General features: G+C 61.3%; 1 protein-coding gene across 1 annotated transcript; it reads right to left on the minus strand.

Annotated features, from left to right (window-relative positions):
- Positions 1-2078: 2078 nt before the first annotated feature.
- Positions 2079-22975, minus strand: FZR1 (fizzy and cell division cycle 20 related 1). The gene is made up of 14 exons (XM_075998242.1): positions 22755-22975; positions 9576-9670; positions 8126-8251; positions 7971-8034; positions 7763-7890; positions 7082-7164; positions 6608-6791; positions 5933-5998; positions 4712-4814; positions 4442-4626; positions 3822-4055; positions 3489-3593; positions 2524-2616; positions 2079-2280 (listed from the first exon to the last, which is right to left on the minus strand). The coding sequence occupies exons 2-14, from the start codon at positions 9642-9644 to the stop codon at positions 2239-2241; spliced, it is 1482 nt and encodes a 493-aa protein (XP_075854357.1). The 5' UTR covers positions 9645-9670; positions 22755-22975; the 3' UTR covers positions 2079-2238.
- Positions 22976-26152: the final 3177 nt, after the last annotated feature.

Consider the following 26152-nt stretch of genomic DNA (forward strand, 5'->3'; position numbering starts at 1 on the left):
CCTGTCCCGCCACACCGACCCTCCCTCCAGCCTTCCCCGGCCTCACCTCGCTTTCCCAACAGCAGTCCCAGACCCTGCACGCTCCGGGCCCTCGGGCAGCCCCTGCCTCCTCCGGGCTGCTCCAGCCTTGGTGACGCCCCTGGCCTGGGGCCCATCAGTCAGGTGAGGTGGCAGCAGCGCCGCCACCGAGGCCTGACATCCCGCCCTCCAGGCCCCTCTGCCCCTCACACTTGTCATTACCGAGCCAGAACCGTCTGGGCCGCGTGGGAACCGACGCCTGCACACCCTGCACGAACTGCTTGCCCCGTCCCCTCCCGCCAGCGACCTTCCCCTCACTTGCTGTGCCAGGTCCCCAGTGTGGCCAGCCCTCAGGGGACATGCTCAGGCCAGCACCACCCCCGTTCTCCCTGCCACGGTGACAACACATCTGGGGGGCCGGTCCCTGACCCACAGGACTGTGAATCTGGGGACTGTGCCTGCAGAGACAGCCATGAGTCTCTGTGGCCGTGGCGGCCAGTCCCCCACCCTGACAGCCAGGCCTGGGGCAGGACTGTGCGGCCCCCACCCAGCCGGGACCCACAGACGCCAGCCAGCCCTGCTGTGCATGAATCCACAACTTGTTTAATGACAGTGACACCCCATTACATGGAAAACAAGGCTCTGAATGTCTTGCAGGCCACCCGCCACCCGCCTCTGCAGCCACCCGCAGCCACTGTCGCCCGCCAAGATGACAAGCGTCTCGCCCTCTCCTGCATCTGGACCTGCGGTGGTTCTGAGCCCCAGGGAGGGTCCCACGCTCAGAGCCACCAGGCCCCCTGCCCATGGCAGCTCCTGGGCTCCCAGCCATGCTCGCGGGCGGGTGAAGGGAAATGGTGGGGCCTGTTTTTTCAAAAAAAAAAAAACACAACTCACACAGCAAGACCAGACCAATCAAACGCACACCTCTATGTACACCTGACCTGCTGTGGGGGAGGGGCGGGTGGGGCCACAGTCCTCTGGACGGCAGGTGGGTTTCTGTCGTCCCACAGGTACAGTGACCTGCCTCCTCCCCACGAGCAGGGTCTGGCCCAGTGGCCTGGCCCCCAGGAGCGGCGTGCGGGCGGGGGGCAGGGGGCGGCCTGGCAGGCCCTACCCCTCCCTGTCTAGACTCAACAAAAACAAACAAGTCCAAAGAAAAGTCACGAATACGTATGTACACATGCACACACCAGCCTGCTCCGCCCCGCAGCCGGCCTCAGCCCCGCCTGCTGTCTGGGGACAGGGAGCATGAGCCAGTATCTGAGTGTCAGGCGTCAGGGAAAGACCAGGAAGCTTCTGGAAGGACCAAGGCCCCCCCCCTTCTCCCCTGGCCTCCCCACGGCGCTGGCGCAGACAGACACAACAGCACAAGTCAGCCGAGGACGGTGAGGCCCCCGCGGTCACCCACACCCAGCGACCTTCCACGGGGCCCGGCCGCCCACACGCACAGGGAACTCGAGTCTGGCTCGGGGAAGGAGGATGCCGGACCCCGCTGGGGACACGCCGAGGCCACTCTCCAGTCGGAATGGCGAGCAGGTCCCTTCCGCTCTCCTGGACAACGAGTCCGTCCGCAGAGCTTCTGCTCCGGCGTGAGGGCCGCGGCCCGGCAGGACGCTCAGACCCCAGCCGCGCTGCTGCTGGCGGGCGCTGCTCCATGTGGCACTTCCACCGCGCCCCTCCCGGGTGCTGACGGCAGAGACGGCAGCAAAGACGCCTCCAACCAGCGGGGCCCCTCGATGCGCTGGCAACAGCGGGCTCAGCGCCCCGCAGCCGCTGGCTCTGGGCTGGCGGAGGACCGCATCTGCGAAGAGGCAGCCGGGGTGCCAGGCCCCCACGTCCGGCTGTCTGTCCCAGGCGCGTGGGCAGAGATGGCTTCCAGGAAGGGCATGCAGCCCCAGGGTGACAGGTGTGGCGGGCGCAGGTGAGGGTCCGGGGCGTCTGTCCCGCTCCAGGTATAAATGGTCCAACCGGGGCCACGAGGTCCCCCAGGGTGGTTCTTGGCCTTCAGGAGGGAGACGGAGCCCCCAGCCGCGGGCCCACCCCAAACACCGGCGACGCGCTCACAATCAGGCGTTTAATGAGACTCCAGGGTTCTCCAGGCCCAGCTCCCGCCCCGCCGCCCCTCTGGGGTTGTGCGGGAGGCAGGGTCCATGCAAGCTGAGCGCAGCTGGGGGTCTCCCGACCCCGGACGGCTGGCGCCGCGTGTCCCGCCCGGCGGGTTTACCGGATCCTGGTGAAGAGGTTGAGGACAGACACGGACTCCTGCGGACACACGGGAGGGACGGGCTGAGCCACAGCCCCAGGGGGGAAAGGCTGCCTGGAGGGAAACTGGCCCCCAGGGTGGCTGGGAGGCGCCGTCCCACCCTGGCCTGCTGATCCCTGGGTGCCCCTGCCAGTGACCTGGGTGTGAGGTCAGGGGCGGAGGTAGGGGCCCCCGGGGACAGGTGTGCCCAAGAGGACGGGGCGGCGGTGGGCGTGTGGCACTGTGATACCGACCCACTTTACCTTTGTCGAACGGGTTTTGCTGAAGACGTTCCAGAACCTCAGGGTCTCGTCCCCAGCACCGGTGACTATGGCCTCCCCGTCTGGGGACATCGCCTGTGGAAGGGAAAGGGCTGAGCTGCAGGCAGGGCCCCAAGGCCCCACGGGCAGAGTCCAAGATAACAGCATTTTCCCAAGGCACAAAGGACGCCCTGCAGGGCGGGACAGCCAACTCCGTGCAAACGCAAAGGGCCCGCACGCAGACACCCAGGCACGCCGCCTCTGCTCATGGCGTTTCCTCCGGGAAGAACAAACCTCAGACAGTGAGTGGCATCGGGGCGAAGGCCACCCCTTTGCCCTGTCCCAGCCACGTGTAGATGGTTACTTTGTGGGACGGCCACGCAGGTTAACCAAGTGACCAAATGTGGGTTATTTTTGGCTTTCTTCACATCTCTTTTGTTGGAAAAAAAAAGGTAAATGCAGGTTCTCAAGGGGCAGGGCTGGGGACGCTGGTAAAGCACGTTCACAATGACGACAGAACCATGCCGGGCAAGGTGGCTCACACCTGTAATCCCAGCACTCCGGGAGGCTGAGGCAGGAGGATCGCTCAAAGTCAGGAATTCGAGACCAGCCTGAGCAAGAGCGAGACCTCGTCTCTACTGAAAGTAGAAAAATTAGCCAGGCATGGTGGTGCCTGTAGTCCCAGCTACTCGGGAGGCCGAGGCAGGAGGATCACTTGAGCCCAGGAGCTGGAGGCTGCAGTGAGCTGTGATGATGCCACTGCGACAGAGCCAGGCGACAGAGCGAGACTCTCTCTCCAAAAAGAAACAATAAAGAATCAAACTAATGACAAAACCAACATTTGAGACACAACCTGCCAAGCCTGCCGCCCGGCTCCATGCACCCACGCTGGACCCAGCACGGTTCCTCCTGCAGAAGAGCGTGGACCACGATGGCATCTGCGCGCCGTCCACCCCACGCGGACTCACCAGGTACAGGACGCGGTAGGAGTGCCCGGTCAGCTTGGCCACCTGGGTCAGGGACGGGTACTTCCAGACGAGGATCTGGTTCTGTGAGTAGCCGTGTGTGCTCACCTGGGCGGGCAGAGGGGCCCGTGAGAGCTCAGAGACCCTAGCCAGGGCCGGGGTTGAGCAGGACACTGCGAGGCCACGATGTGCCCAGGGTCTGGGTCCCTGACAACTTCCTGACTTCCCAGCCTGCCTCCTCCGCCCTGCCCCGCGCTGAGCCAAGCTGCCGCTTTCCCCGTGAGCGGGCGAACACATGTCCAGGGGCGGCTGGCACCCTCGCGGCACCCCGCTCACCAGCTCGTTGGCGTGCTTGGACCAGGCGAGGTTGCACACTTGGGAGCCCGTGTCGATGCACTGCAGTGGCTGCCCCGTGAGCGTGTTCCAGAAGCGGATGCAGCGGTCGGCCGTGCCGCCGCCGGACGCCAGCAGGCCGTGCTGGTGTGGGGACCAGGCGATGGCCTTCACGGCCGCCAGGTGCTCTGTGTACTGCTGCACGGGGCTGAGGCTCGAGTGGTTCCAGACCAGCAGCTGGGGGACAGGGGCTGTGAGGCCTGGGGACGCCCCGGCCCCCGAGCACCTGTGGCCACACTGGCCGCCCCCGACAGGGAGGATGTACCGCCTTCAGCCCTGTGGCATAAGTCCCACCCTTGCCCCTCCTGGTCCTCCCTTGAGGACCCCACAGGGCACACCTATCACCCCGTGCGATCCTGCAGGATCTGCCCAGAGGGAGGGACAAACCCAAAGCCACACAGCCGGCAGGGGCAGAGCCAGGCTGGCCTGCTGCAGAGCAACCCGTCCCCTCCCACCTCCATCATCAGCAGTGCGAGGGACAGTCCCCGCAGCACGGGGCACGGCACCCGGGGAAGGGGAAGCCCCAGCTGTACACGGGTGGCGACCGCGCCTGCAGTGCATACCTTGTTGTCGTTGCCCCCGGAGGCGAGGAGCTGGTGGTCCGTGGACCACTTAAGCCCGCACACCTCTTGCCGGTGGCCCTGCAGCCGCCGCTCTGACTGCAGGGGCGGGGTGCGGATGTCCCGCTGCAGGATCATGCGGTCCCGGCTCCCGGACGAGAGCTGGTCGGCGTTCCAGGCCAGCGCCCCTGGGATGGGCAGAAGGCAGGTGAGCCCTGGCCTCGGGAGCTGGGCCCAGGGAAGCCACCAGCCCACCAGGACAGGGCTCCTCACCCACGCGCGCCGTGTGGCCTTCCAACATGGACAGTTTCTTCCCTGCAGCCGCGTCCCAGATCTGCACAAAGCCCTTGTGAGTGCCCACCGCCACCAGGTTCCCCTAGGACGGAAGGAAGGCGCAGCAGAGAGTGGGCATAAGGTCCCGGCATGGGGACCTTGTGGCAGGTCAGGCCTTAGTCACCCTGGGATCTGCCCTCACCACGGCTTTGGGGTCATTTCCCTAAATCAGGGGTCCTCAAACTTTTTAAACAGGGGGCCAGTTCACTGTCCTTCAGACCGCTGGAGAGCTGAACTATAGTTTAAAAAAAACTATGAACAAATTCCTACGCACACTGCACATATCTTGTTTTGAAGTAAAAAAACAAACGGGCAAAAACACCCTCATGTGGCCCGCGGGCCGTAGGTTGAGGACGCCACCTGCCCTAAACAATCTTGAATATATGTCCTTGTGGGTGAAGCTTAAAACCCTCCTCAGAGCTTTCTGGGGAGACGGGCACCCGGGGCACACGGTGTGTGGGTTTGCCCAAGTCCAGCCAACGCACTTAGGGCCTGTGCGCTTGGACGTGTGGACGTTTCACACAAGCAAGCAGAAAAGTGCGAACGCGCACAGGGCTCCGCCGTGACGCAGGCGCTCAGGGACAGAGGGAGGGACAAACCCAAAGCCACACAGCCGGCAGGGGCAGAGCCAGGCTGGCCTGCTGCAGAGCAACCCGTCCCCTCCCACCTCCATCATCAGCAGTGCGAGGGACAGTCCCCGCACTGCTGGCTGCAATGCGGGGACTGGAGGCTGCAATCCGCTTTGAAGGTGTCAGGAAATAAGATGGACGGGCAGTGAGGAGGGGACAGAGCCAGCGTTAAGCGCCAAGGACAGCTCTGGGCAGGGTGCAGACCTGCGCTGTAACAGTCTCTCTGCTGCTGTTCGGACGCTCTCATGGTATCAAACGACCAAACCCAAGCGTCCCTGATGGAAGGCAGAGTCCAGGGGAGCTGGAATGCAGCTGGACAAGGAACTCCGGAGGCATCGGGCTTTGCTTCCTGCTGGCCCTCACCCAGTGGTCACCATAACCCTTACTACCAGCAGCCAGCCCAGGCGGGGACAGCAGGGACAGACAGGCGGGCACATGTGCGTGTGCCTGCATGCTGGAGGGCTCAGGGTACACTCTGGCTCCTCTGGGTGTCCCAGCACTGCCCGGTGGGGGCCGGGCCCGCTGGACTCACCCGCTCAGACCAGCCCACGGAGGTCACCGAGTCCCCTTCCACAGAGAGGTCGCAGAGCCGGGTCACCTGAGGACAGAGGTCAGTGTAGGCTTACGTGCTGCCTGCTGGTCCTTCAAGGCCCTGGACTGTCCAACCACCTGTTGTCACATGCCTGTTCAGTCACTCGCTGCCCCTGACGGAGGGGCGCGCAGGCTGGTCAGCACAGGCCTGGGCCGGGGGACTCCTGCCTCCCGAGGGGCAGGCAGACGGCGGCCCTCCCTCTCAAGGCCTCGGCGTGCCTTGTTGTGCGACCGTTTGTGTGGTCTGAGCCTGAGAACACCTACCTCGGGGACCAGCAGGTCCCTTGAGCCCAGGGACCACTCCAGGAGAGCAGCCACTCGGCCATCACGGGCTCGGCAGGCCAGGACGCCCCCCTCCCTGTCCGAACTGATCGGGGCAGAGGCCGCAGCTCCTTCCGGTGGGGACTCCCTGACGCCACCACAGACGCCAGCCCCGGCAGAGGAACATGGAGACACTCTGCTCCCACCTGCCACCCGCCCTGGAGCCCCGGGAGCAGAGTGGCAGGAAAGGCTAGGCGGGAGCTGCCCCGGCTCCCAGCCCCACAGCGACACCAGCGCCCGCCACGCCGGCCCCCGGAGCACAGGCACACGCACATCCCGCGCTCGAGGCACCCACCTGGCTGGTGCACGCGCTCCACAGGTACACGCAGGTCCCCAGCCCCACGCTGAGCACGTTGAGGGATGACCAGTCGACCAGGTTCAAGTAGAAGTCGTCCTGCAGCTCGGGCGCGTCCAGGACCTTGAAGGGGATCTTGGAGATCTTGCGGGTGGGTTTCCGTGGAGACCGGAGCAGCTTCTGACTGCAGAGACGGCGACACGGCACACGTCAGCCGATGCGTCAGTGTCGCTTTTTGGCAAATGCATGGAGAACATGTCCCCCCCCCCGCTGTCCCCACCCCCGTCTGAGGCCAATGCTGCCGGGCCACGGCGTGTCCTCAGTGACGGGGTCCTCTGGGCTGGGCACACCTGTACTGCCAACCATGGCTCCCCAGCCTGGGCCCCTCTGCTCCAAGGACCCATTTCTCCCGGGAGGCCCACCCTGCCCGTCCCCGGACTTGCAGGGACCCGCTGCCGAGGCGCCTGCACTCACCTCTTGTTGCTGACGGGGGACAGGGAGTACGGCGACACGTCATTGCCGTCGTCAGGGCTCGCGCGCTTGGTGCTGAGGGAGTACTGGGGCGGGACATGCTGGCTGAGCGTGAGCCGCAGCCCCTGAACCCCCGCGCCCGGGAACAGGCAAGTGGGGAGCGGCGCGCTCGCCAGCCGCCCTGTAGCCCATGCGCCTAGGCAGGGGCGCGGCGCTCCGAGCAGGAAGGCGCAGCCCCAGCCTCACTCTGAGGCGTCCCCCCTGCAGTGCCCACCAACGCCAGCGCCTTCTGCCCTGCGGGGCAGGCGGGAGGTGCTCTGTGGGGACCCACTGCTCCTGCAGAGGGGACCCGGCGCCCCCTGGGCTGCGTGTCCAGGCACCTGGCCTCTCCCAGGCAGGGGCCGTCCCTGGTACTCGGCCCACACAGCACTGCTGCGGGGGAAGAAACGTGAAAGGCTAACCCTAACCCTAATTCTTCCCTGGATTCTTCCCTCGCCCCTCCCGGCTCACTCGCTGGGTACCCGGGCTTGGCAATGGAAGGTGGGACCCCTGCCCTGGCCAGCTAGGGACGGGGCGGCTTGGGTGGGGCTGGGCTATGGCCGGGACAGCACTCCTGACGGGTCCCCGAGGCCTGGGCCCCAGGCTGGGGAAGCAGAGCTGCCACCCCGGGGACGCAGGGCTCACCGTGAAGAGGCCCTTCTTCTCGGGCGTGGACGGCTGTAGCCGGCGGTCCTCGGTCTGCGGGTCCTGCACCTTCTCGATGCCGGCTCCCAGCAGCTCGTTCTTGAGCAGGGCGGAGTAGGCCAGGCCGTCTGCGGGCACCGGGCAGAGTGAGATGGGGCGGGCTGCAGGGGCAGGGCGGGTGCAGGGGCAGGGCGGGCTCGGTCCTCACCTTTGCCATTGTCCGAGGTGGCGTCCTTGGCCTTCCGGTTTTGACTGGGTGACTTCTCGTTCTCCTGTGGGAGGAAGGGAAAAGGCGGCAGGGAATGCTGTGCCCACTGTCCCCGGCCCTGGCGCGTCCCCGCTCCCTGCCCCCGGCGCCCTCACATTGATCCTGTGGAAGTTCACGCTCCAGTTGGCGCCGGCCCTCGAGGGGATGAAGCGGTCTCCGTGCTTGCTGGGCGAGGACACCGGGGAGTTGGCGGGCGTCAGGGTTCTCCGCATCTCTGTGACCTGAGATGATGGGGGAGGGGCTCGTTCTCGGCCCTCGGAGTCCCCCAGAGTGGACCCCAAGGCCAGCCTCTCTTGGCCTCTGGCCACCGAACAAAGTGAAAACCCCACGGGTGGTGGCAAAGCATTTCGGTCAGTGACATGGGTGCTGGAGGCGCCAGGCCTGCGGGCAGGGGCACCGTCCCACTCTGGGGCCTGGAGGGTGGACAGGGCAGGGGCGCAGGACAGTGGGAGGCAGGGATAGGAGGCTGTGAGGTGGGGACAGAGCCCAGGAGCAGGGCTGGTGAGGCCCCGGCTGCCCTGCCAGAGCCACGGGGCTCTGTGATTTCTAAAGCGTCGCGGACACAAGTGCTGACGGTGTGGGACACAGAGCGTTTCTTGCCGGAACCCCCGGCGTCTGCCACCCTCACCCCCGCTTCCGCCCCACGAGTGTGTTCTCGCCCACCACCCTCCCTCCCTGCCCTCCCGCCCCACTGTCCTCCGGGGTGCCCCCTCTCTCCGGGAGGGATGCCGTGCGCCGGCGTCCCCAGAGCACACACTGCAGGGCTGAGCCCCGCGCCCTGGGGATGGAACCTCGTCCCGACACCAGTTCCCTGTCATGTAATCACAACCAAGGTGCCGGTGTGAGAGGGAAATAGGGACAGAGATGGGGGAGAGGGTCAGGGGACAAGCAGAGACTGGGACGCCACGGCCACGGCCAAGGAATGCCTGGCACCCCCAGAAGCTGTGGAGTCAGCACATCTTTAGAAACAAATATTTTTTAAATCTTTTTTTAAAGCCAGTCAAATTTAGTATGGGGAGTTGTATACCAGCTTTAGTGACACTGACACTAATTAAAATCTGATAACCCGCTACCATCAGACCAGCCCTAATCTTTTCTTAATGAGACAGGTGTTGCTCTGTCCCCCAGGTCACAGCAGCCTCCCGCCTCGGCCCCCACACACCCTGACCCCAGACACCTGGCCGCAGGGACCGCAGCCGATGGACACATGGCTGCTATTCGAGCTGCCGTCCCGGGGCCTCTGTGGGGAGCTCCAGGAACGAACACAGGCTCCATGCTGGGCTCAGGTCACGTACGTGGTCACACCGCCCTGGCCCCGCAGTCTGGGAGGATCCTCAGCCTGTCCTGTCATGACCTGGCACGTGGGAGCTTTCGGCCCCAGCTCCGCTATGCCAAGCCATGTCCTACTGACCCTCAGCCCTGACCACCGCCCTGGGGACAGGTTGGCGCCCTGGGGACAGGTTGGCGCCCCTGACAGCGACGAAGGCAGGTGGGCACTGATGGGCTGTGGAGCTCGAGCAGCAGGGGGCCGGGGCAGGTACTCACACAGGGCATCGTGTTCTCGTTCTGAATGACGATCTGGCGGAGCAGGCGCCGCTCGTAGTCCTGGTCCATGGCGAGGCAGGGCGGCCGAGCTCAGCCTGCGGGACAGCGGGAGGGGTCAGTGGCCAGGGCCGGCTGCGGGACGGGCAGCGGCGCCCCCTAGAAGCCAGCGCAGCTCTCTCGGGAACCAACCGGGGCCTCCAGCCTCTGCTGGGGAGACTCCCGCGGCTCCTCGCCCGGCCTGGGCCAGGCTCCCACCCGCCCTGCCCCCGCCCCGCCTCGCCTCGCTGCCCGCAGAACCTTCCAGCCCATGGAGCCCCCGCCTCGTCCTCCTCCTGCAAAGGGGAAGGGGCTTTCTGCCCTGGGGTCCCGGGAGGGGAGCGGGGGCAGGGCTGGAAAGAGTCACGGTGGTCCCGGCCAGGACCCCTCCCTCTAGTTGACGGGCCACTCAGTCACAACCCACAAGGTGCACGCGAGTGCAGGAGTGGGGAGCGACTGCCCACGTGGGGCTGGGGCCAGGCTGGACCAGGTCACCGCCCAGACGCGTCAGCCTCCAGTGGACAACCCACACTCGCACCCGTGACAGTGGGGAAACATCCCGGGCCCTCGGGCTCAGCCCGAGCCAGGAAGGCCTGAGGCAGAATGTGTGTGTAGGCCTGGATAGTGGTGGAAAGGAGACCAACAAAGAATATTCTAGAGAGGGAAGAGCAGGTCCACACAGCCTGGGGTAGGAAGAGCTTGGCCTATTCCAGGACAGAGCCCCCAGATGCAGGTAGAGGTGGCCGAGATGCGGCGCTCTTGACGTCAGGGGTCTGCAAAGCCCAGACGACAGCCAATCGCACACCGCCTGCCTCCCCAGTAACACAGGGCTCGCCTGTCGCCTGGGCTGGAGTGCAGTGGCGTCATCACAGCTCACTGCAGCCTCCAACTCCTGGGTGACCCTCCCACCTCAGCCTCCCGAGGAGCTGGGACTACAGGTGCCACCACCACACCCGGCCTGAAAGTGAAGTCTGATCAGCACACGGTGGCGCCCCGAGGGCAGAGCTGCCACAGAGACTGCCTGGCCCTTCCAGAAAGGCCGGAGGCCTGTGCGACCCAGGGGGCCACCTCAGAGCTGGGGGAGCTCAGGCAAAGTGGGAGTTTTCAGCACAGCCTGGCACGGAGGGGCCCGGAGGACTCCAGCACCTTTGTCCTGCTGCCCTGGGTGGCTCCTATGGCCTGTCGCCTGCCACCAACACCTGGGTTCCTCTAGCGGGAGCCGATGGCATCCAAGGCCCTTGGTACTCAGTTCCAGGCCCCGAGCCTCCACGTGGGCACCCAGGTTGGCAACTGATCAAAAAAAAGTTTATAATTCCCCAGTGTACCACGCAGTAAAGTCAACACATGTCCTTTTTTAAAGAAAGTGGTAACATATGTATCACCAAGTTCACCGTCCTCTACCTTTCCCTGTGCACAGCCCATTCACAGCGCTGTGCAACCATCAACACCCTCCATCTCCAGAACTTTCTCATCTTCCCAAACTCTGTCCCCATGAAACACTCACTCCCCACCCCCTCCCCAGCCCCCACCCCCCACCTGTCTGGCATTAGTTCCTCAACCGACCCAACAATTCCACCCGTTAACAGACGCATGCCCGGAGAAAGGAAGTACATGTCCGCACAGAAACCTGTCCGCGTGCGTCCACAGCAGCTTGAGTCACGACAGCCAAAGGAGGAAACAGCCCAGGTGTCCACTGACGGGTGAGCAGACACACACAGTGTGGTCCATCCACATGGTGAAATATCACTCAGCCATGGAAAGGGACGAGGCTCTGGCACAGGCCACAGCATGGAGGGACTTTGAAGACATCGTGCTCAGTGAGAGATGCCAGACAGAGGACACAGTGTGCAACTCTGTTTATATGAAATGTCTAGAACAGGCAGAGCCACAGAGACGGGGGGCAGACGCCACACTTGCCTTGTACAAACCAGACACTCAGGAAGGCACTGGCCTGGCACCACCAGGTAGAGAACAAACCAGGGTCCCTGCTGTCCGTGTCGTCTCGAGAACTACACCCTGATACCGAGGAGACTGGTCAATTCCTTTTTTCACATCCCGAAGTGGCCTCTCTGACGAGTTCCTGGTCCTACAGCGGGAGGTGCTGCCCTGGCCCACGGTCCCAGGACGCACACAGGGCTCCCAGCACACCCGCAGGCCCTGAAGGAGGATGCTCAGCCTTGGCCACAGCAGGGCCAGTCAGACTCCGAGGGACAGCAGTGTGCCGCCAGCAGTCCCGCGTCACTGGGTTTTTGTGTATCTCGTACCCCTAGGCGTGGCCTCATGACCTGACGCCGGCATGACACCCTAAGGCCGGGGGTGGGGCGGCGATGGCCCAGGATCACGTGGACGGGGAAAGGGGCCCCTGCCCTATGGCTCATCCGCACGGGCCTCACAGACACCAGGCCACCTGCTCTGCTGGGAATCGGGCTGCAGATCCCCCCAACCCCCCACCCCCCTGCTGAAGTCCCCCAAGTCCTCCATGTGGCCCAATCCAAGGCCCAGGTCCTGGTCCAGGACATGGCTGGCAGCTGCCTCTCTCCTCCCGAGCCCTTGCTCACACACACTGCCCACGTCTCCTGCTGCCCAAAGGCCCAGCCGCGCCCACAGGTCCGCCGTGGCCACCCCACCTGCCACCACTCCTGGGGCTGCACTGGCCATACTTGGGCTGAGAAGAGGCCTGTGGGTCTGTCCCCAGTGGAGATACCCATTTGGGGGATGGTTTCATGAGGCCAAAGCCACACGCCTCACGGCCACAGCGCCAGGCCAAATGTTAAATACTACCAAGCCCTAGAAGGGGGTCTGGACAGAGGAGCAGTCATCGCTATGCTCTAGAAAGTTCCACCTGCCAGTAGGGGATTTTCCCAGGGTCCTGCCAGTCAACTGTACCATGCCCCAAGAGGCTTGGGGTACCCCCTCACTGTGCCCCAAGGGCTGTGTGACCAATGTTCACAGGAGTTGGGGTCTGAGCACGTCCACACACACCCACAGAACAAAGACAAAACCACAGGGCAGATGCCACCTTATAAAGCAGAATCGTTCTATGGAAAACCCACCCTGGGGGGCTGCTGGGTGGTCTACACTGGACAGCACCCCTAGGTCCAAGCTGCACTCGAGTGGACATCCACCGTGGTCACAGGCTGGAAACAGCTGGAAAGTGTTTCACCAATGGCAGGGCCCAGAGTGCAGCCTGGCCACCTTGAGCACTAGAAACCAGGCAGAGCCCCAGTCAAGCAGAGCATCGCAGAGCTCTGCGGCGGCTCCGGAGCAGGGGGACAGGGGCCAGTGCACCCAGCAGGAGCTGCCGCCACGACATGGAGAGTCCCAGTGCTGAATTTGCTGAGCCCAGCAAACACGGGCACAGGGAGGCAGCCTTCCGCCCGCTGCCTGGCAGGTCCTTGCTGCTGTCACCCCACCCAGGCCGGCCCGCTACGGGCAGCTCATGAGCCCTGCACAGCCCGCCATTCACAGGCGTGGCTGCTGAGGGTCAGGGACGATCCGGATGTCCCAAGTGTGAGGGTCCTCACCACCAGACCCTGTGCACACATTGCCCCACGTGGACACAGAGACGCTGCACACTGGCTCTGGAGGGGGAGGAAGGGCCCCGAGCCGAGGGACGTGGGTGGCTTCTAGATGCCGGGAAAGGCGGGAGACGGGTTCTCCCTGGAGCCCCAGGAGGGAGCAGCCCTGCCACCCCTTGATGCCATCCTGTGAGGCCTGTGATGGCCTCTGGCCTGCAGGACTGGACAGGACACATCTCTGTTGACGTGTGAGCTCGCCACGGCCAGAGGCCTCTCCTGTGGGAGCCCAGGCAGCCCTGCCTCCCCCTTCTTGAGCCCCCGACCCCCTGACTCCTGATGGCCCCACCTGTGCGTTGGGGGGGCAGCAGGGAATCGCTCATCCACCACACCCGTTAGGGAGCGCCCCAGGCCTGGCACCAAGGCCACAGTCCCACCCACAGGGCAAAGGTCAAGCAAGCAGGTAAAGAGGACTCTGGGCAGCAGCACGCGCTACCAGGAAGAACATCTTCAAAAGTGGCCCCAACAAGCAGCTGCTGTAGTGAGGGTAAGAGGGACTCGGCTTTCAGATGGGGCTGAGGACCCCGCGCAGGGGAACCTCCCTGAGACCCGGCGCCCTGCAGAGGGACCCCTGGGACGCAAGCACAGGCTCTGACCTTCCACATCCTGATGCGACTTGGGGATGAGCCCAGGCCTTTCTGCTGGCCTGGCGGGGCCTCTCTTAGGCTCTTGCACCTTCAACCACCTCTGGCCTCGTGTTTGCTGGACTTGGAGGAACTCAGTGTCCACTGGGCTCCGGGACTCTTGGAGCCTTGGCAGCCGCAAGGAGAGTCCTGCATCCCGGGCCTGGGACCTCCCAGGGCACCACACCCCGGCGCCTGCAGGGGTCAGCTCAGGGCCTCCCCGGCCACCTCCTCTAAGCCCCGACCTGCCTGTGCTACAGGAAGAACAAAAGACTCAAAAGCCATGGGGTTTGAAATGGTGGCAAATTCAACAACGGGAAAACTAAGTGTCTGCAAGGCATGACACAGCAACGGAATTAAAAAAAAAAAAAAACAATGACAAAACAGGAAAATATTCACCACCCATAGGAGAGCCCACATGGGCGAGGACGCTCACGTCCCCTCGCAGCCGGCAGCTGCAAACCAAGCCGGGACACCACTCTCCCACCTGTCAGGCGCGGTCCGCGCACTGGGAAGGCGACGCGCGGGCCCTCGCTGGCCGAGGCGTGGGGAGAGGCAGCCGCACGCTCTGTTGGCAGGAGACGAAACCGCTACTGCTTTGGAGAGCAATTTGGCAACTGCTTCCAAAATTCAAAAAAATGCACATCCTCTTTGATGCGCTATTTCTACTTCTAAGAATTTATCCTTAGAAACTCCAGGCGTGTGTGCAAAGGGGCATTCGCCGTGCTGCCGGCAGGACACGGGGATGAGACGTCCCACAGAGGGGCGGGCAGCAGGGCTGTGGGCCCCCATTGCTGTGCAGAGCACGCTGCTTCTGCCACCATCGGGCAGAGGGGGACAGGGGCCTGGGAAGGGATAAGAGGACAGGAAGGAAGGAAGTGCATTTGTTGCGTTCTGTGTCACGTATGCACTCACACTGGCAGAAACACCAAGCCCAGGGACAGACGGGCAGGCAGCTCCTCGACGCAGACCGAGCACTCGCTCTTGCTCCTCGCCGCATGCTCGCACAGCGGCACCGGAGATCGTTAGAGCGACATGAACCCGCATCTTTCCTCATTGTCTACGGGTAACCACGGGGCACAGACAGCGTGCCTGCGCGGCCGCCAGGAAAGGCTCCAACCAGATCAAGGGAGTTTAGCACCAACGAGGAGCCTTGCCACACACAGGAGGTGACCATGCCCGCAGTGTGGGCTGGGGGGCTGCTGCGGCTCTGCCCAAGTGGCCACCCTGCAGGCTGGGCTCCCCAGCCACCCCCAGGGCACTGTCCGTGGGGTCTCGAAAACCTGCCGAGCCAGCTCACAAGGGGAAGTCCACCCTTCGTCCTGCGGGGCCCAGCATGAAGAGCCCGGAGGCCTTGCTGCCACCACCCAGGACAAGCCCTCAATCTCCAAGCCTCACCTTGCTCCCCTAGCAGAGCAGTGACAAGGCCCCGGCGCAGAGGGAGACTCCGGGATAAGTACGTAGGAAACCCTGAGTCATGCCTGTTCACACCGGACCCAGGATGAGCTCCTGACGGGGCAGACAGCACAGACCAGGGGACCCGAGGCCCCTGGGACCACCCTCCTCACTCCCTCCCCACCCGGTGTGCAGCCACCTAGGACCTCAGCAGGGCAGGGGACCGTGGTACCACATGGGGGTCCATGGAATCCCCTCACCCAGGGCTTCTCAGCTAGGGTGCCTTTGCCCCCTCCAGGGGACACTTGGTGGGAGCCCCTGGCATGGGGGGGTGGAGGCAGGGACACTGCTCAGCACCTGCAGTGCCCAGGATGCCCCGCCCCTGTGGATCCAGCCCGTGTCCCAGGGCCACAGGGCAGACTCTGCTCTATGGCAAGGGAGGCGACCTGAATGATGCCATGGAAAGCACGTGGGCTGGGCCTGGAGCCAGCTGAGCCCCCCAGTGTCGGGGAGCAGGAAGCACCCCAGCCCCACCTTACGAAAGAGGAAACAAAGCCAGAGGAGACGGCTGTCTGTGTGGGATGGATGACACAGTGTGTCGGCTCGAGGCTGGTCCCGGAGGCCCCCCGAGCGGGGCTGGAAAGCGGAAGGGGCATGGACGTGTCAACAGGGTGTGGGGATGAGTCCCCCAGAGTTCAGGCTGGTGCCAGAAGCCCTCAGCCAGATCCTGACTCCTTCAAGGTCTTGCTTAGCTTGAAAAACTGGTCCCTGCGGCTTTGATATTTTTTCAGGCTGTTCGATGAACAAAAGGAATCGAAATATCCCAACAGTAGCTCTTCTGTGACTCACGCTCTGCGGCTGCCTAAGGTCCGGGTATGGAGGCCTTGAGGTGACGCGTACCAGGGTGTCCCCTCGGCCCTGCGGACATCTGTCCGGATCACACTCTGGGGAAGGGCCGTCCTGGGCCGCAGGAGCCATGCAGCACCTTGTCCCCACCTGCTCTACAGCGGGAGCTCCCCCAGTCGTGACAACCACAGATGTCCCCAGACACTGTCCAGCGACCCTGGAGGAGGGACCACCCGAGTAAGGGTAACTCCAGTCCCCTTGCTGGGCAACACTCACAGGCCAGGTGGCACCTGATACCCGTGGGAACACGAAGCAGACAGGAGGAAGGTGCACCAGCCTGAGCGCTGGAACCCGGATGGGGACAAAGACAGAGATGAACCCGCCTGCACCCAGCATGGGCCACACCGCATGTGCTCCACTTCTGTCCTCAGACAGCCCTATGGGCTGTCTTATCTCAGGCCCAAAGTCACCGCGCAGTCAGCAAGGATGGACAGGGACATGAACCTGCGGCCACTGCCTTGCCTGGCCCTACAGATACGAGGCTCCCAGACAGAGGCCCAGACCCCGCAGTCCCCCATCACGCTGGAGCCTCACATGATGGCTCAGCAGGAAGCGTCCAATTAAGGATCACTGAGTCACAGTGACAAAAGGCTGGGCTGGGGCTGGGGCACAACCCTCCACAGGTGCCAGATCCTCCATGCCGAGCGCTCCTAAGGGCTCCCAGGCGCAGGAGGCGTGGAGGGGGCCGGGAGACCTGGAGCAGGCCCAGGCACCCCTGACACCGCGAGACCCCAGGCCTGGGCGCCTTCCCTTAGGCCCCTTCCTCCCGGGGCCTGTGGTCTGCTCTCAGCCATCGTCCACACGCTGTCGTGGGTGTGCGAGCTCCCTGCTCTGCCTGCCTCCTGCGCCCCAAGTGCCCTCCGAGAAACTCGGCTCTCTCAGCATCAGCCTGTCCCCCAGTGTCCTTCCCAGCCACCCTCCCAGAAGATGAATCAAGACGAGTCTCTGGGGTGGCACTTGGATTCCCTCAGGTCCACAATGTCACTAACGGAGCTGTGCAAGCGCCGTGAGCCCCATACAGGGACGTGCCGTCCGCCACACACAGCCCTCGGCCCTGTGGAACCCTTCCCACTCCCTCCGTCCCATGACCCAAACCAAACATCGCCCTAGTGGGGTCACTGGCAAGATCGGGAGCTTTGGAGTGGCCAGCCCAGGCCTTGAGCCCCAGCCTCAACCCTTCCTGGCCATGTGGCTTTGGCAGCTTCACCTCCTGGGACCTCAAGTCCCACTCTGTCGAGTAGGGACAACACCGCCCACCTGCACAGTTGTGTGATCGGGCAGGTATGTGGGGCAGCCAGTGGCAACCTGCTCCAGGGGAGGTGCTCAATGACAGGCGGCTGGTCCCCCGACTCAATGGCAGGCACACGCAGGTCCCCAGACAGGCTTTCTGCTGCCTTATCCATGCAGTGCATGTGGGCTGTGTGGCACTTGGCCACCCTGGTGGCCACCAAGCTGCCCCAGTGGCCTCCTGGCCACAGACCATACCACCCACCTGTCCTGTCGGTGAGAACAGACTTCCCCCAGAGAGGGGGAGGATGTCCCCAGTCGAGGGGCTCCCTGAGGGAGGCCAGCTGTGGTTTCGAGGGGGGCCTGGGCCAATGAAGAGGTCGACTCTGGACCAGAACCAGGCCGGCGTGGGGACAGCTAATACAGAGGCAGCCCCATGGAGAGGAGTGGCCTCCCACCCCACGGAAAAGCCAGCTAAGCTGGCGCCCCGACCTCCACAGACGGCACAGATGCAGCTGGGGGTGGCCGAAGCCAAAGAGCGCTGTGCCCAGACAAACCTTGGGGGGACATAGCCCTTCCCTAAGTGGCCACATGAGTCACTACGAGGCTAGTCACTTCTAGGGAGGCCTGGCGCCTGGGCCCAGGAACACACCCATTGCGTTTTCATTCATTCATCTGCTCGCGCAGCCAGCGGATGCCTCCTCACGGCCGACCTGTGCCGGGGTCCCAGGCGCTGACCCAGGTGCTGCTACCAGAGCTGGAGCTGCGGTCCCCCGGGCCACGCAGGTGGATGAGAATCCCACCCCTGGGGTCTTATGGCCAGGGCCCTCCCACCGCCAGAGCTGCTGCTCTGCACCTGCCAGTGACACCAAAGGTGGGACCTGATCTTTCTTCTCCTCGGCCTCTGGGCACCGCCAAGCGCCCATGACCCCACTGGACTGGGCGCGAGGTTCAGACCAAAAGGACGTGCGGGCCGCAGCAGCCCGAAGGCACACACACCCGCAAAGGAACAGGAGAAGGAAGCGCGCGCCAAGCAGCACCGACTCCCAAGGCTGGACGGGGCCATGAGAGGATCGGACTGAGCCCTGAGAGGTCCCCGAGGCCCTCTCTTCTGTGTCTCTGCACAGGCCTGCACGACGGGGGCTCACCTCGCCCTCTGGGCAGCTGCTCCTCACTCTGGTGTCCCTGAGACTGCGGACACTCAGGGCCCATGACTCTCTGCAGGGATGGGGTGGGAGGGGACGTCCTGGGCACTGCGGGGTGCTGAGCAGCCTCCCTGCCCCTACCCCCTCCACGCCAGGAGCACCCCTGTCCCCAGTCATGACAACCATGGATGTCCCCGGACGTTGTCCTGTGTCCACAGAGGGGCAGAGTCACCCCAGGTGGACGATGCCTGGTTTGGGGGAACCCCACCCCCCGCCCTCCACTGACAGCAGACAGACTGCTCCAGCCAGCCCCCGTGCTCCCTCTGCCCCCGTCATCTCCCCCATCCTCCCGGCAGCCTTCGGGCCTGGCGGCGACAAGATCTTCACTGAGGGGTCTCAACACAGTGGTTCCCGGGCCAAATCTGATCTGGGGGAGGCCGGCCGCTTTCCAGAGCCACACAGCGGTCAGGGTGGAAGGGACGCCCTGGGGCAGGAGAGGGGACAAGGTGGACAGGCCAGAGGGCGGGTCTCCTGAGCTCGGCCCTGGGGTGGGCAGCACACACGACTCACTGTGGTGTGGTGGGGAGGCCAGGCAGTGTGGCAGGGACTGGGGGACAATGACTGCCCTGTCCAGGTCCTAAGACATGGTGGGGATGGTGGGGACAGGGAGAGGAGGGCCCAGCGTGAGCCGCAGGTAGGCAGGATGGATGAGCTTTTTGTATTTGAATGCAGGGCTGGGGCAGGGAGGGGAAGGGTCCTGGGGAGGGGCAGGGTAGACAGAGTGACCTCCCCGGGACACACTCAACCTGAGGTGCCTGTGAACACCCAGGAGAAATGGCAACTGGCCGCTGGCCACATGGGCCCGGAGTTCAGGAGCAAGTGAGAGGTGAGGAACCTGGAGGCCAGGTGCCCAGGGGTCCAATGCAGAGAGGGGGTGCTGGCGCCCAAGTCACAGAGCAAGAAAAAGGGCCCCAACAGCAACCAGCCCCTGCACAACAACCGGTGCCGACTGCTCCCGCAGCTCTACTCCAGCAGGCAAAGGCTGGAACCAGCACGGTGCGCGTGGACAGGGGAGCAGACGCCCGCAGTGCGGCCCATCCACACGTGGAGCGTCACTCGGCCACGGAAAGGGACGAGGCTCTGACACAGGCCACAGCGTGGAGGGACCTTGAGGACACTGTGCTCAGTGACAGACGCCAGACACAGAAGGACACACAGTGTGAGACTCCGTTTACATGAAATGTCCAGAACAGGCAGAGCCACAGAGACGGGACGTGGACTCGTGGTGACGGGGGCTGGGGGTGACTGCTGACAGGGAATGAGTTCCTGTGGGTATGATAAGGATGTTCTAGAATTAGAAGCGATGGTTGCACAAGTCTGTGAATATATAAAAACCATGGAATTTACACTTTGAACGGCTGAGTTGTGTGATATGAAAATTATATCTGGATAAAGCTGTTGCCAGCAAAAATTAAATAAGTTTTAAAAATAAAACAGAAAAAGAAGGTCCCGTGCAGGAGACGGAAGGAACAGCCGACCAAGTGGCCATGACAGCGGTTCTGCTTTCCTCGGGGCGGGATGTGCGCCACCGAAGACTCCTGACACTCAAATGACTAGAGGAAGCAAGGGCAGGCGCAAAGCTAAGTGTGTCTCATTCCGTTCACAAAGAGGAAACTGAGGTAGAGGAAAGTAGTTACTTGCCAAGGCACCTGGGAACCGATGGCTGCCCAGGACATAAACGTCCCTGGACGAGAACTGCAGTGCCCCACGAGGACTCTGGGTCTGTGCTGAGCCCAGTGGCCACCAGAGCACGAGCTGGACGCACAGGCATCCAGGAGGCAGCTCTCCGCGCCCTGCTGCCCCCCCACACACAGGGTGGGCTCTGCAGGGGTGAAACTGAGGTGGCCAGGGCAGTGACAGGTACAGGTGACAAGTAGGAGGTCACACTGCCCAGAGGGAGCTGTCGAGGGCAGAAGAGAGGGGAGACCAAATACTCCGTTCCCTGCCCGGTGGGCGCCACAGTCCCCCTTGTCAGCTCCCAGCAGCAGCCTGATGCACCCTCAGTCCCCCCATCAGTCCGCCCCTCAGCCAGCGCTGGGAACTCCGGCCCTGCCCGGGCGCTGTGCGGTGCTGGGGACAGTGTGGAGGCCAGGCAGAGACCAGGTCTCTCCCCATTCGTGCTGAGGACACTGGGGACGGATGGTTCTCTGAGGTACTGGGCACCGTGAGGTGCTGAGCTGCATCCTGGGCCCAGACACTGCCAAGTGTCTCCTAGGGACAGAACTGGCCTGGTCAAGGACCTCTGCTCCAGGAGAAGGAATTACAGGGTGCTGTGACTTGGCCAGTTCCTAGAACACCAAGTCCCTGGATCTTGACCCTGACCAGGAGTCATTGGGATTGGCCCTAAAAACAGAATGACTTTGGTGTCCCTCTAAGTGACACTGAGCAAAAGGTCCCCAGCACCAACCCCATTCTGGACCTCCCCAAACCCGGAAGTCACCAGTATAAAAACCCCACCTGGCCAGAAGCCCCAACAAACAGCATCAGTGAGGGGCTTCCTGCCACGCTAGAGGACGTGTCTAAAAGTCACACAGACCCACTCCCATGACCCGTCAGACTTTTTCGTTGGCTTCTAGGTACTGCCCCTGCAGCCCCCAACCCCCTCTCCCAGCCAGGGCACCAGTTCTGAACTTTAACTCGGGAAACAGTCGCCGGAGTGAACTGGTCAGCACAGCATTGCTGAGACATACCTACCCAGCAAAGCAACAACCTGTCATCTGAGCGAGAGTCTCCCAAGACCAGAGCCCTCGTCCCTGACAATCCAACATCACAAAACCCTCTGTAATCCAACTCGACTCGCTACGAAAGGCACTGAAGCCACTGGCAGCCAGGATACCTGCTTCCACTCTGGGATTCCGAACGAAGTGACAATCTGGTATAGCCAAATCAGACAGGGCCCTTGGCACAGAACGCCATGAGAAATTCTGCATGACAAACGGCCTCAGATACGTACACTCTGAGGACCATCCTCAGAGGATGTCACCTGTTTTCCTAGCATGCAAATCCGGCCCCCACGCCCAAGAGAGACCACCCAACCTCCTCTACTTCACTGTCCCTCCGAGCTGTCCCCATCCCAGGGGTGGCTGTGTGTGTGCTGGGTGGATGATTTTTCTTTAGCTAAATCACCCCCATTGGAAGGTGATAAGAAGTTGGGGGGGGGCCTCACCATGGGGAGGCATGAGGTCATCGCCCAGTGGACTGGGGAGGGCCAAGGGGATCTGCTTCCTGAGCTCGGTGATGAGTTTGGGGTGGAGAAAACGGGCAAAGAAACAAAACAAGTTGAGGCTGAACAGACATCTGCACATAGCTGGGTCTCAGGCTTTCCAGTGGGGACAGGTCTGGAAGATAGAGGGGTGGATCACCACGATATCCTACACATTTCGGGGATCCCAGGTGGTAGAGCTTGTATTTGTGGGAATACACAGGCTGGAGGTTCAGATGAGAAGGGGAGAGTTGGGCACAGGCAGACTGTCTCAGGGATCACCCCTTAAATGGGACAGCTGGGTTTCAGAGGGTTTTGGGACTGGCGGGGTTCACTCTGGGAAGGAGGCTCCAGGTGGGACAGGGCCATGTATGCACTCAAACTGCAGCAGAACTGCGGGTGCATACAATGGTGACCCCAGACACACAGGATCCCAACCTCCCAGTCTCGTCGTTTCCGGGTCTCTCTCTCAGAATGCACTTTATTGGGATGAAAGGAAGGTTGGGGCCTGGGCAAGAGAATCACAACAGGTTCAGCTATCCGGGCTGGTGTAAATGTGGAGAGGGCCGGAATTTGGAAGACCCGGGGATGACAGGCCAGACAGAAACAGCTGGGATCAGGAGGACCTGGGTCTGCCATGCTGGGGAGAGGGCCGGGCCAGGGCGCCCTGGCTTTGTGGGGTCGGGGCTCAGCCTGCTGGGTTAAGCAGGATGAGAGACTAGAACTGCAGGGGGAGGTCGCGGCTTGCAGGTGGCTCGGGCTGGGGGAGTCACGACAGGGCCTGACGTGGGGGGACGCTCGGATTTGGGGATTCACACCGGAGGTGGGGATGCTGAGGTCACCCGGGCCTAGCTCGGCCGGAGGGCGGCATTCAGAGGAGCTGTGGGCTCCAGCAGGGGCCTGAGCTGGGCGGGGCCGCAGGCCGGCTCCACGCCCAGTTTTGGAGGGTCGGCGGTCCGACCCCGCCGCCTCGGGCCCAGGGGGCGGGTCCCCGACCCCGGCCGCCTCACCTGGCTCGCTCTCGTCGCCCGCTGGCTCCCGCCGGCCCCGCCTCTCCGGGCACCGCGCTGCGCCCGCCTCCGGCCAACGCAGCTCCCTCAAGCCCGGCCGCGGCCGCCGCGGACGCGATCCCGGGGCTCCGCGGTCCCTAATATGGCGGCGCTGGCTGCTCCGCGGCCTCCCGGCTCCCTCCCTCCGCCGCGCGCGCCCCCGGCCGCGCGCGCGCGCCCCCGCGCCCGCCCGCCGGGCCACGCCCCCACGTCGGCGCGCTGCGTGCCACGGCCACGCCCGGCCACGCCCCCGGTCCCCGGACTCCCCCACGACACGACACGCCCACTCTGAGCGACTGCGCCTGCGCACGTTGGGCACCTCGGGAGGACGTGACGTCTCCCGCGATTCGAATCAATACAGGAAGCGCGGCGCCACGCGTTGCCAAGGGCAACCGCGGCCGGAAGAGGACTGAGGTTGCACGGAAAAGCCGGAAGTGGCTCTGCTCAAGGGAGGGCGTGGTTCTGAACTGTGCACGGTTGCGAAGTCGGGCATCCTAGGGCGGGCCCACGACACGGGAGACCTTCGCTAGGAACACACGCGCGTGATGGGCACAAATGAGACCCAACACCGGGGGCGTGTCCCTGACATACAAACCTAACCGCGGAGACATTCATTCATGCATTCATTCAGCAAACACGTATTGTGCGCCTGCTGGCCCCAAGGATACCCCAGGGGACAAAACAGACTAGATGGGCAGAGCCTCTGCGTACACACACGTTTCTCTAAAAAAGATACGCAAATAGCCGCTACCCTCTTGCAGAGATGCTCAGCCTCATTAGTCATTCAGGAAATGCAAATCAGAACCACAGTGAGATACCGTTTCACTCCTACTTGGGGTGGCTACAATTCAAAACAAAACACATTGGGACAGACAAAAAAGGAAAAAGAGAAAGAAAAGTGTTGGCAAGGACGCGGAGATATCGAAAATCCTCGTACACTGCTGGTGGCTGCTGCGAAAACCAGTCTGGCAGTTCCTCCAAAAGTTAAACATAGCATTGCCGTATGACACAGCAACTGCACTCCTAGGTACCTACCCAAGAGAAATAAACGCGTACATCCACATGAAAGCTCGTACATCCAAGCTCATAGCAGCATTGTGCTTCCTAGCCAAAAAGTGCCAACCACCCAAATCGATAGTGGTGCATTCATACAATGGGATATTATATACAATGGGATGTTATTTCACAAGGAAAAAGCATGAGGCACGGACACATATTACACTGTGGATGAACCTTGAAAACATCGCGTTGGGTGAAAGAAGCCAGACACGAAAGACCACAGATTGTGTGATTCCATTTATATGCAATGTCCAAGAATAGGCAAATCCATAGAGAAGAAAGATTAGTGGTTGCCAGGGGCTGGGGGAGAGGGAGGGGAGTGAGGGAGGGATAGGGGCTTTCTATTTTGGGGCGATGAAAATTTTCTAAAATTAACATGGTGATGGTTGCATAACTCTGACTATACTAAAATCCATTGAATTATACAATTTACGTGAATGAATTGTATTGTATGTTTCTCTGCTTTCAATGAGCTTTGCAACCACCATAGGATCTAGAGCAGAGAAATCCAATTTTAAAAAAAGGAAAAGTATAATAGAAATCATAAAAACTGTACATCATGGATACCCTAAACACCCTGACTTGATCATTACAAATTCTATACATATGTCACAATGTACAAAATACTTTGTACATATATCACAATTGTACAAAATATTTGTGTAACAAAATACCACATGTACCCCATAAATATGAACAAATATTGTGTATCCATCAATCAAAAAGTAAAAAGAAACTGGTCAAATTAATTTTAATAACATTTTATTAATTTGATATGTTAAAACATATTTTTATTTCAATATGTAATCAGTAATCAAAATCAATTATTAATGAGGTATTTTATGTTATTTTTCTCATACTCTGTCTTAAAATCCCACGTGTATTGGCCACACACAGCACATCTCAACTTCAGTACTAATTTTCATTGGAGATATTCAATCTCTATATTTTATAAAATTTTAGAGTGGAAAGCGTAGATTCACCTGTTCCAGGTGTTCCGAACATGCCTACAAAATTTCCAAGAATTGAATTGAGCATCAGTTTCTTTCCATTTACATTTAAATTACTTAACTTTTAATAAAATTAAAAATTCAGCTGCAGAGTGGGACTGTCCACATTTCAATTACTCTATCGACACACCTGGCCAGTAGCTGTTGTATTGGTTGGTGACGATACAGAATATGTCTGTCTTCATGGAAAGTTCTACTGGAGAAAGAACAGTGCTGGGGACAGAGTAGCGCAATTAATGTGTTTTTTGTTGTTTTGTTTTGTTTTGTTTTCGAGACAGAGTCTTGCTCTGTCACCCTGGGTAGGGTGTAGTGGTGTTATCACTGCTCACTGCAGCCTCCAACTCCTAGGCTCAAGGGATCCTCCTGCCACAGCCTCCTGAGTAGCTAGGCCTACAGATGTGCACCACCACACCAAGCTACTTTTTCTATTTTTAGTAGAGACAGGGTCTCACTGTGGCTTAGACTGGCCTCGAACTCCTGACCTCAAGCAATCCTCCCGCCTCGGCCTCCCACAGTGCTAGGATTACAGGCATGAGCCTCTGTGCCAGGCCTCTGCATTATTTCTTACGACTGCATAGACTCCATAATGCTCTCAATATAAATTTCATTTTGAAAATCAAAAATAATTGCCTTAGACTGTGGTTTATCTTATTTATGGAGTCTTTCAGCCCTCCCCTAAATTATCTGCCTGAGATGACAAGTGCCACAATTGCCTTCACTTCATCCCAGAACTGCTGGGCAAATTGTTCCCTCTCTCTGGTTCCACCAACAGACAGCATCTTTTATTCCTCTTTAATTCCTCCTATTTTAGCACAGACTCACATTTTGGTGGAACAGAAGTCCAAAGGGGCAACAGAGCCCAGTAAGCCTTCAACAGATCGATCTTGCAGCTCAAAGTGTATTAAGAGAGAATGGAGGCCAGGCAAGGTGGCTCATGCCTATAATCCCAGCACTCTGGGAGGCCGAGGAGGGAGGATCACTCAAGGTCAGGAGTTTGAAGCCAGCCTGAGCAAGATCAAGACCCTGTCTCTACTATAAATAGAAAGAAATTATTTGGCCAACTAATATATATAGAAAAAATTAGCTGGGCATGGTGGCGCATGCCTGTAGTCCCAGCTACTCGGGAGGCTGAGGCAGGAGGATCACTTGAGCCCAGGAGTTTGAGGTTGCTGTGAGCTAGGCTGACACCACGGAACTCACTCTAGCCTGGGCAACAAAGCAAGACTCTGTCTCAAAAGAAAGAGAGAGAGAGAGAGAGAGAGAGAGAGAGAGAGAGAGAGAGAGAGAGAG

Source organism: Microcebus murinus, chromosome 27 (assembly GCF_040939455.1).
Source record: "Microcebus murinus isolate Inina chromosome 27, M.murinus_Inina_mat1.0, whole genome shotgun sequence".
NCBI classification, from domain to species: domain Eukaryota; kingdom Metazoa; phylum Chordata; class Mammalia; order Primates; family Cheirogaleidae; genus Microcebus; species Microcebus murinus.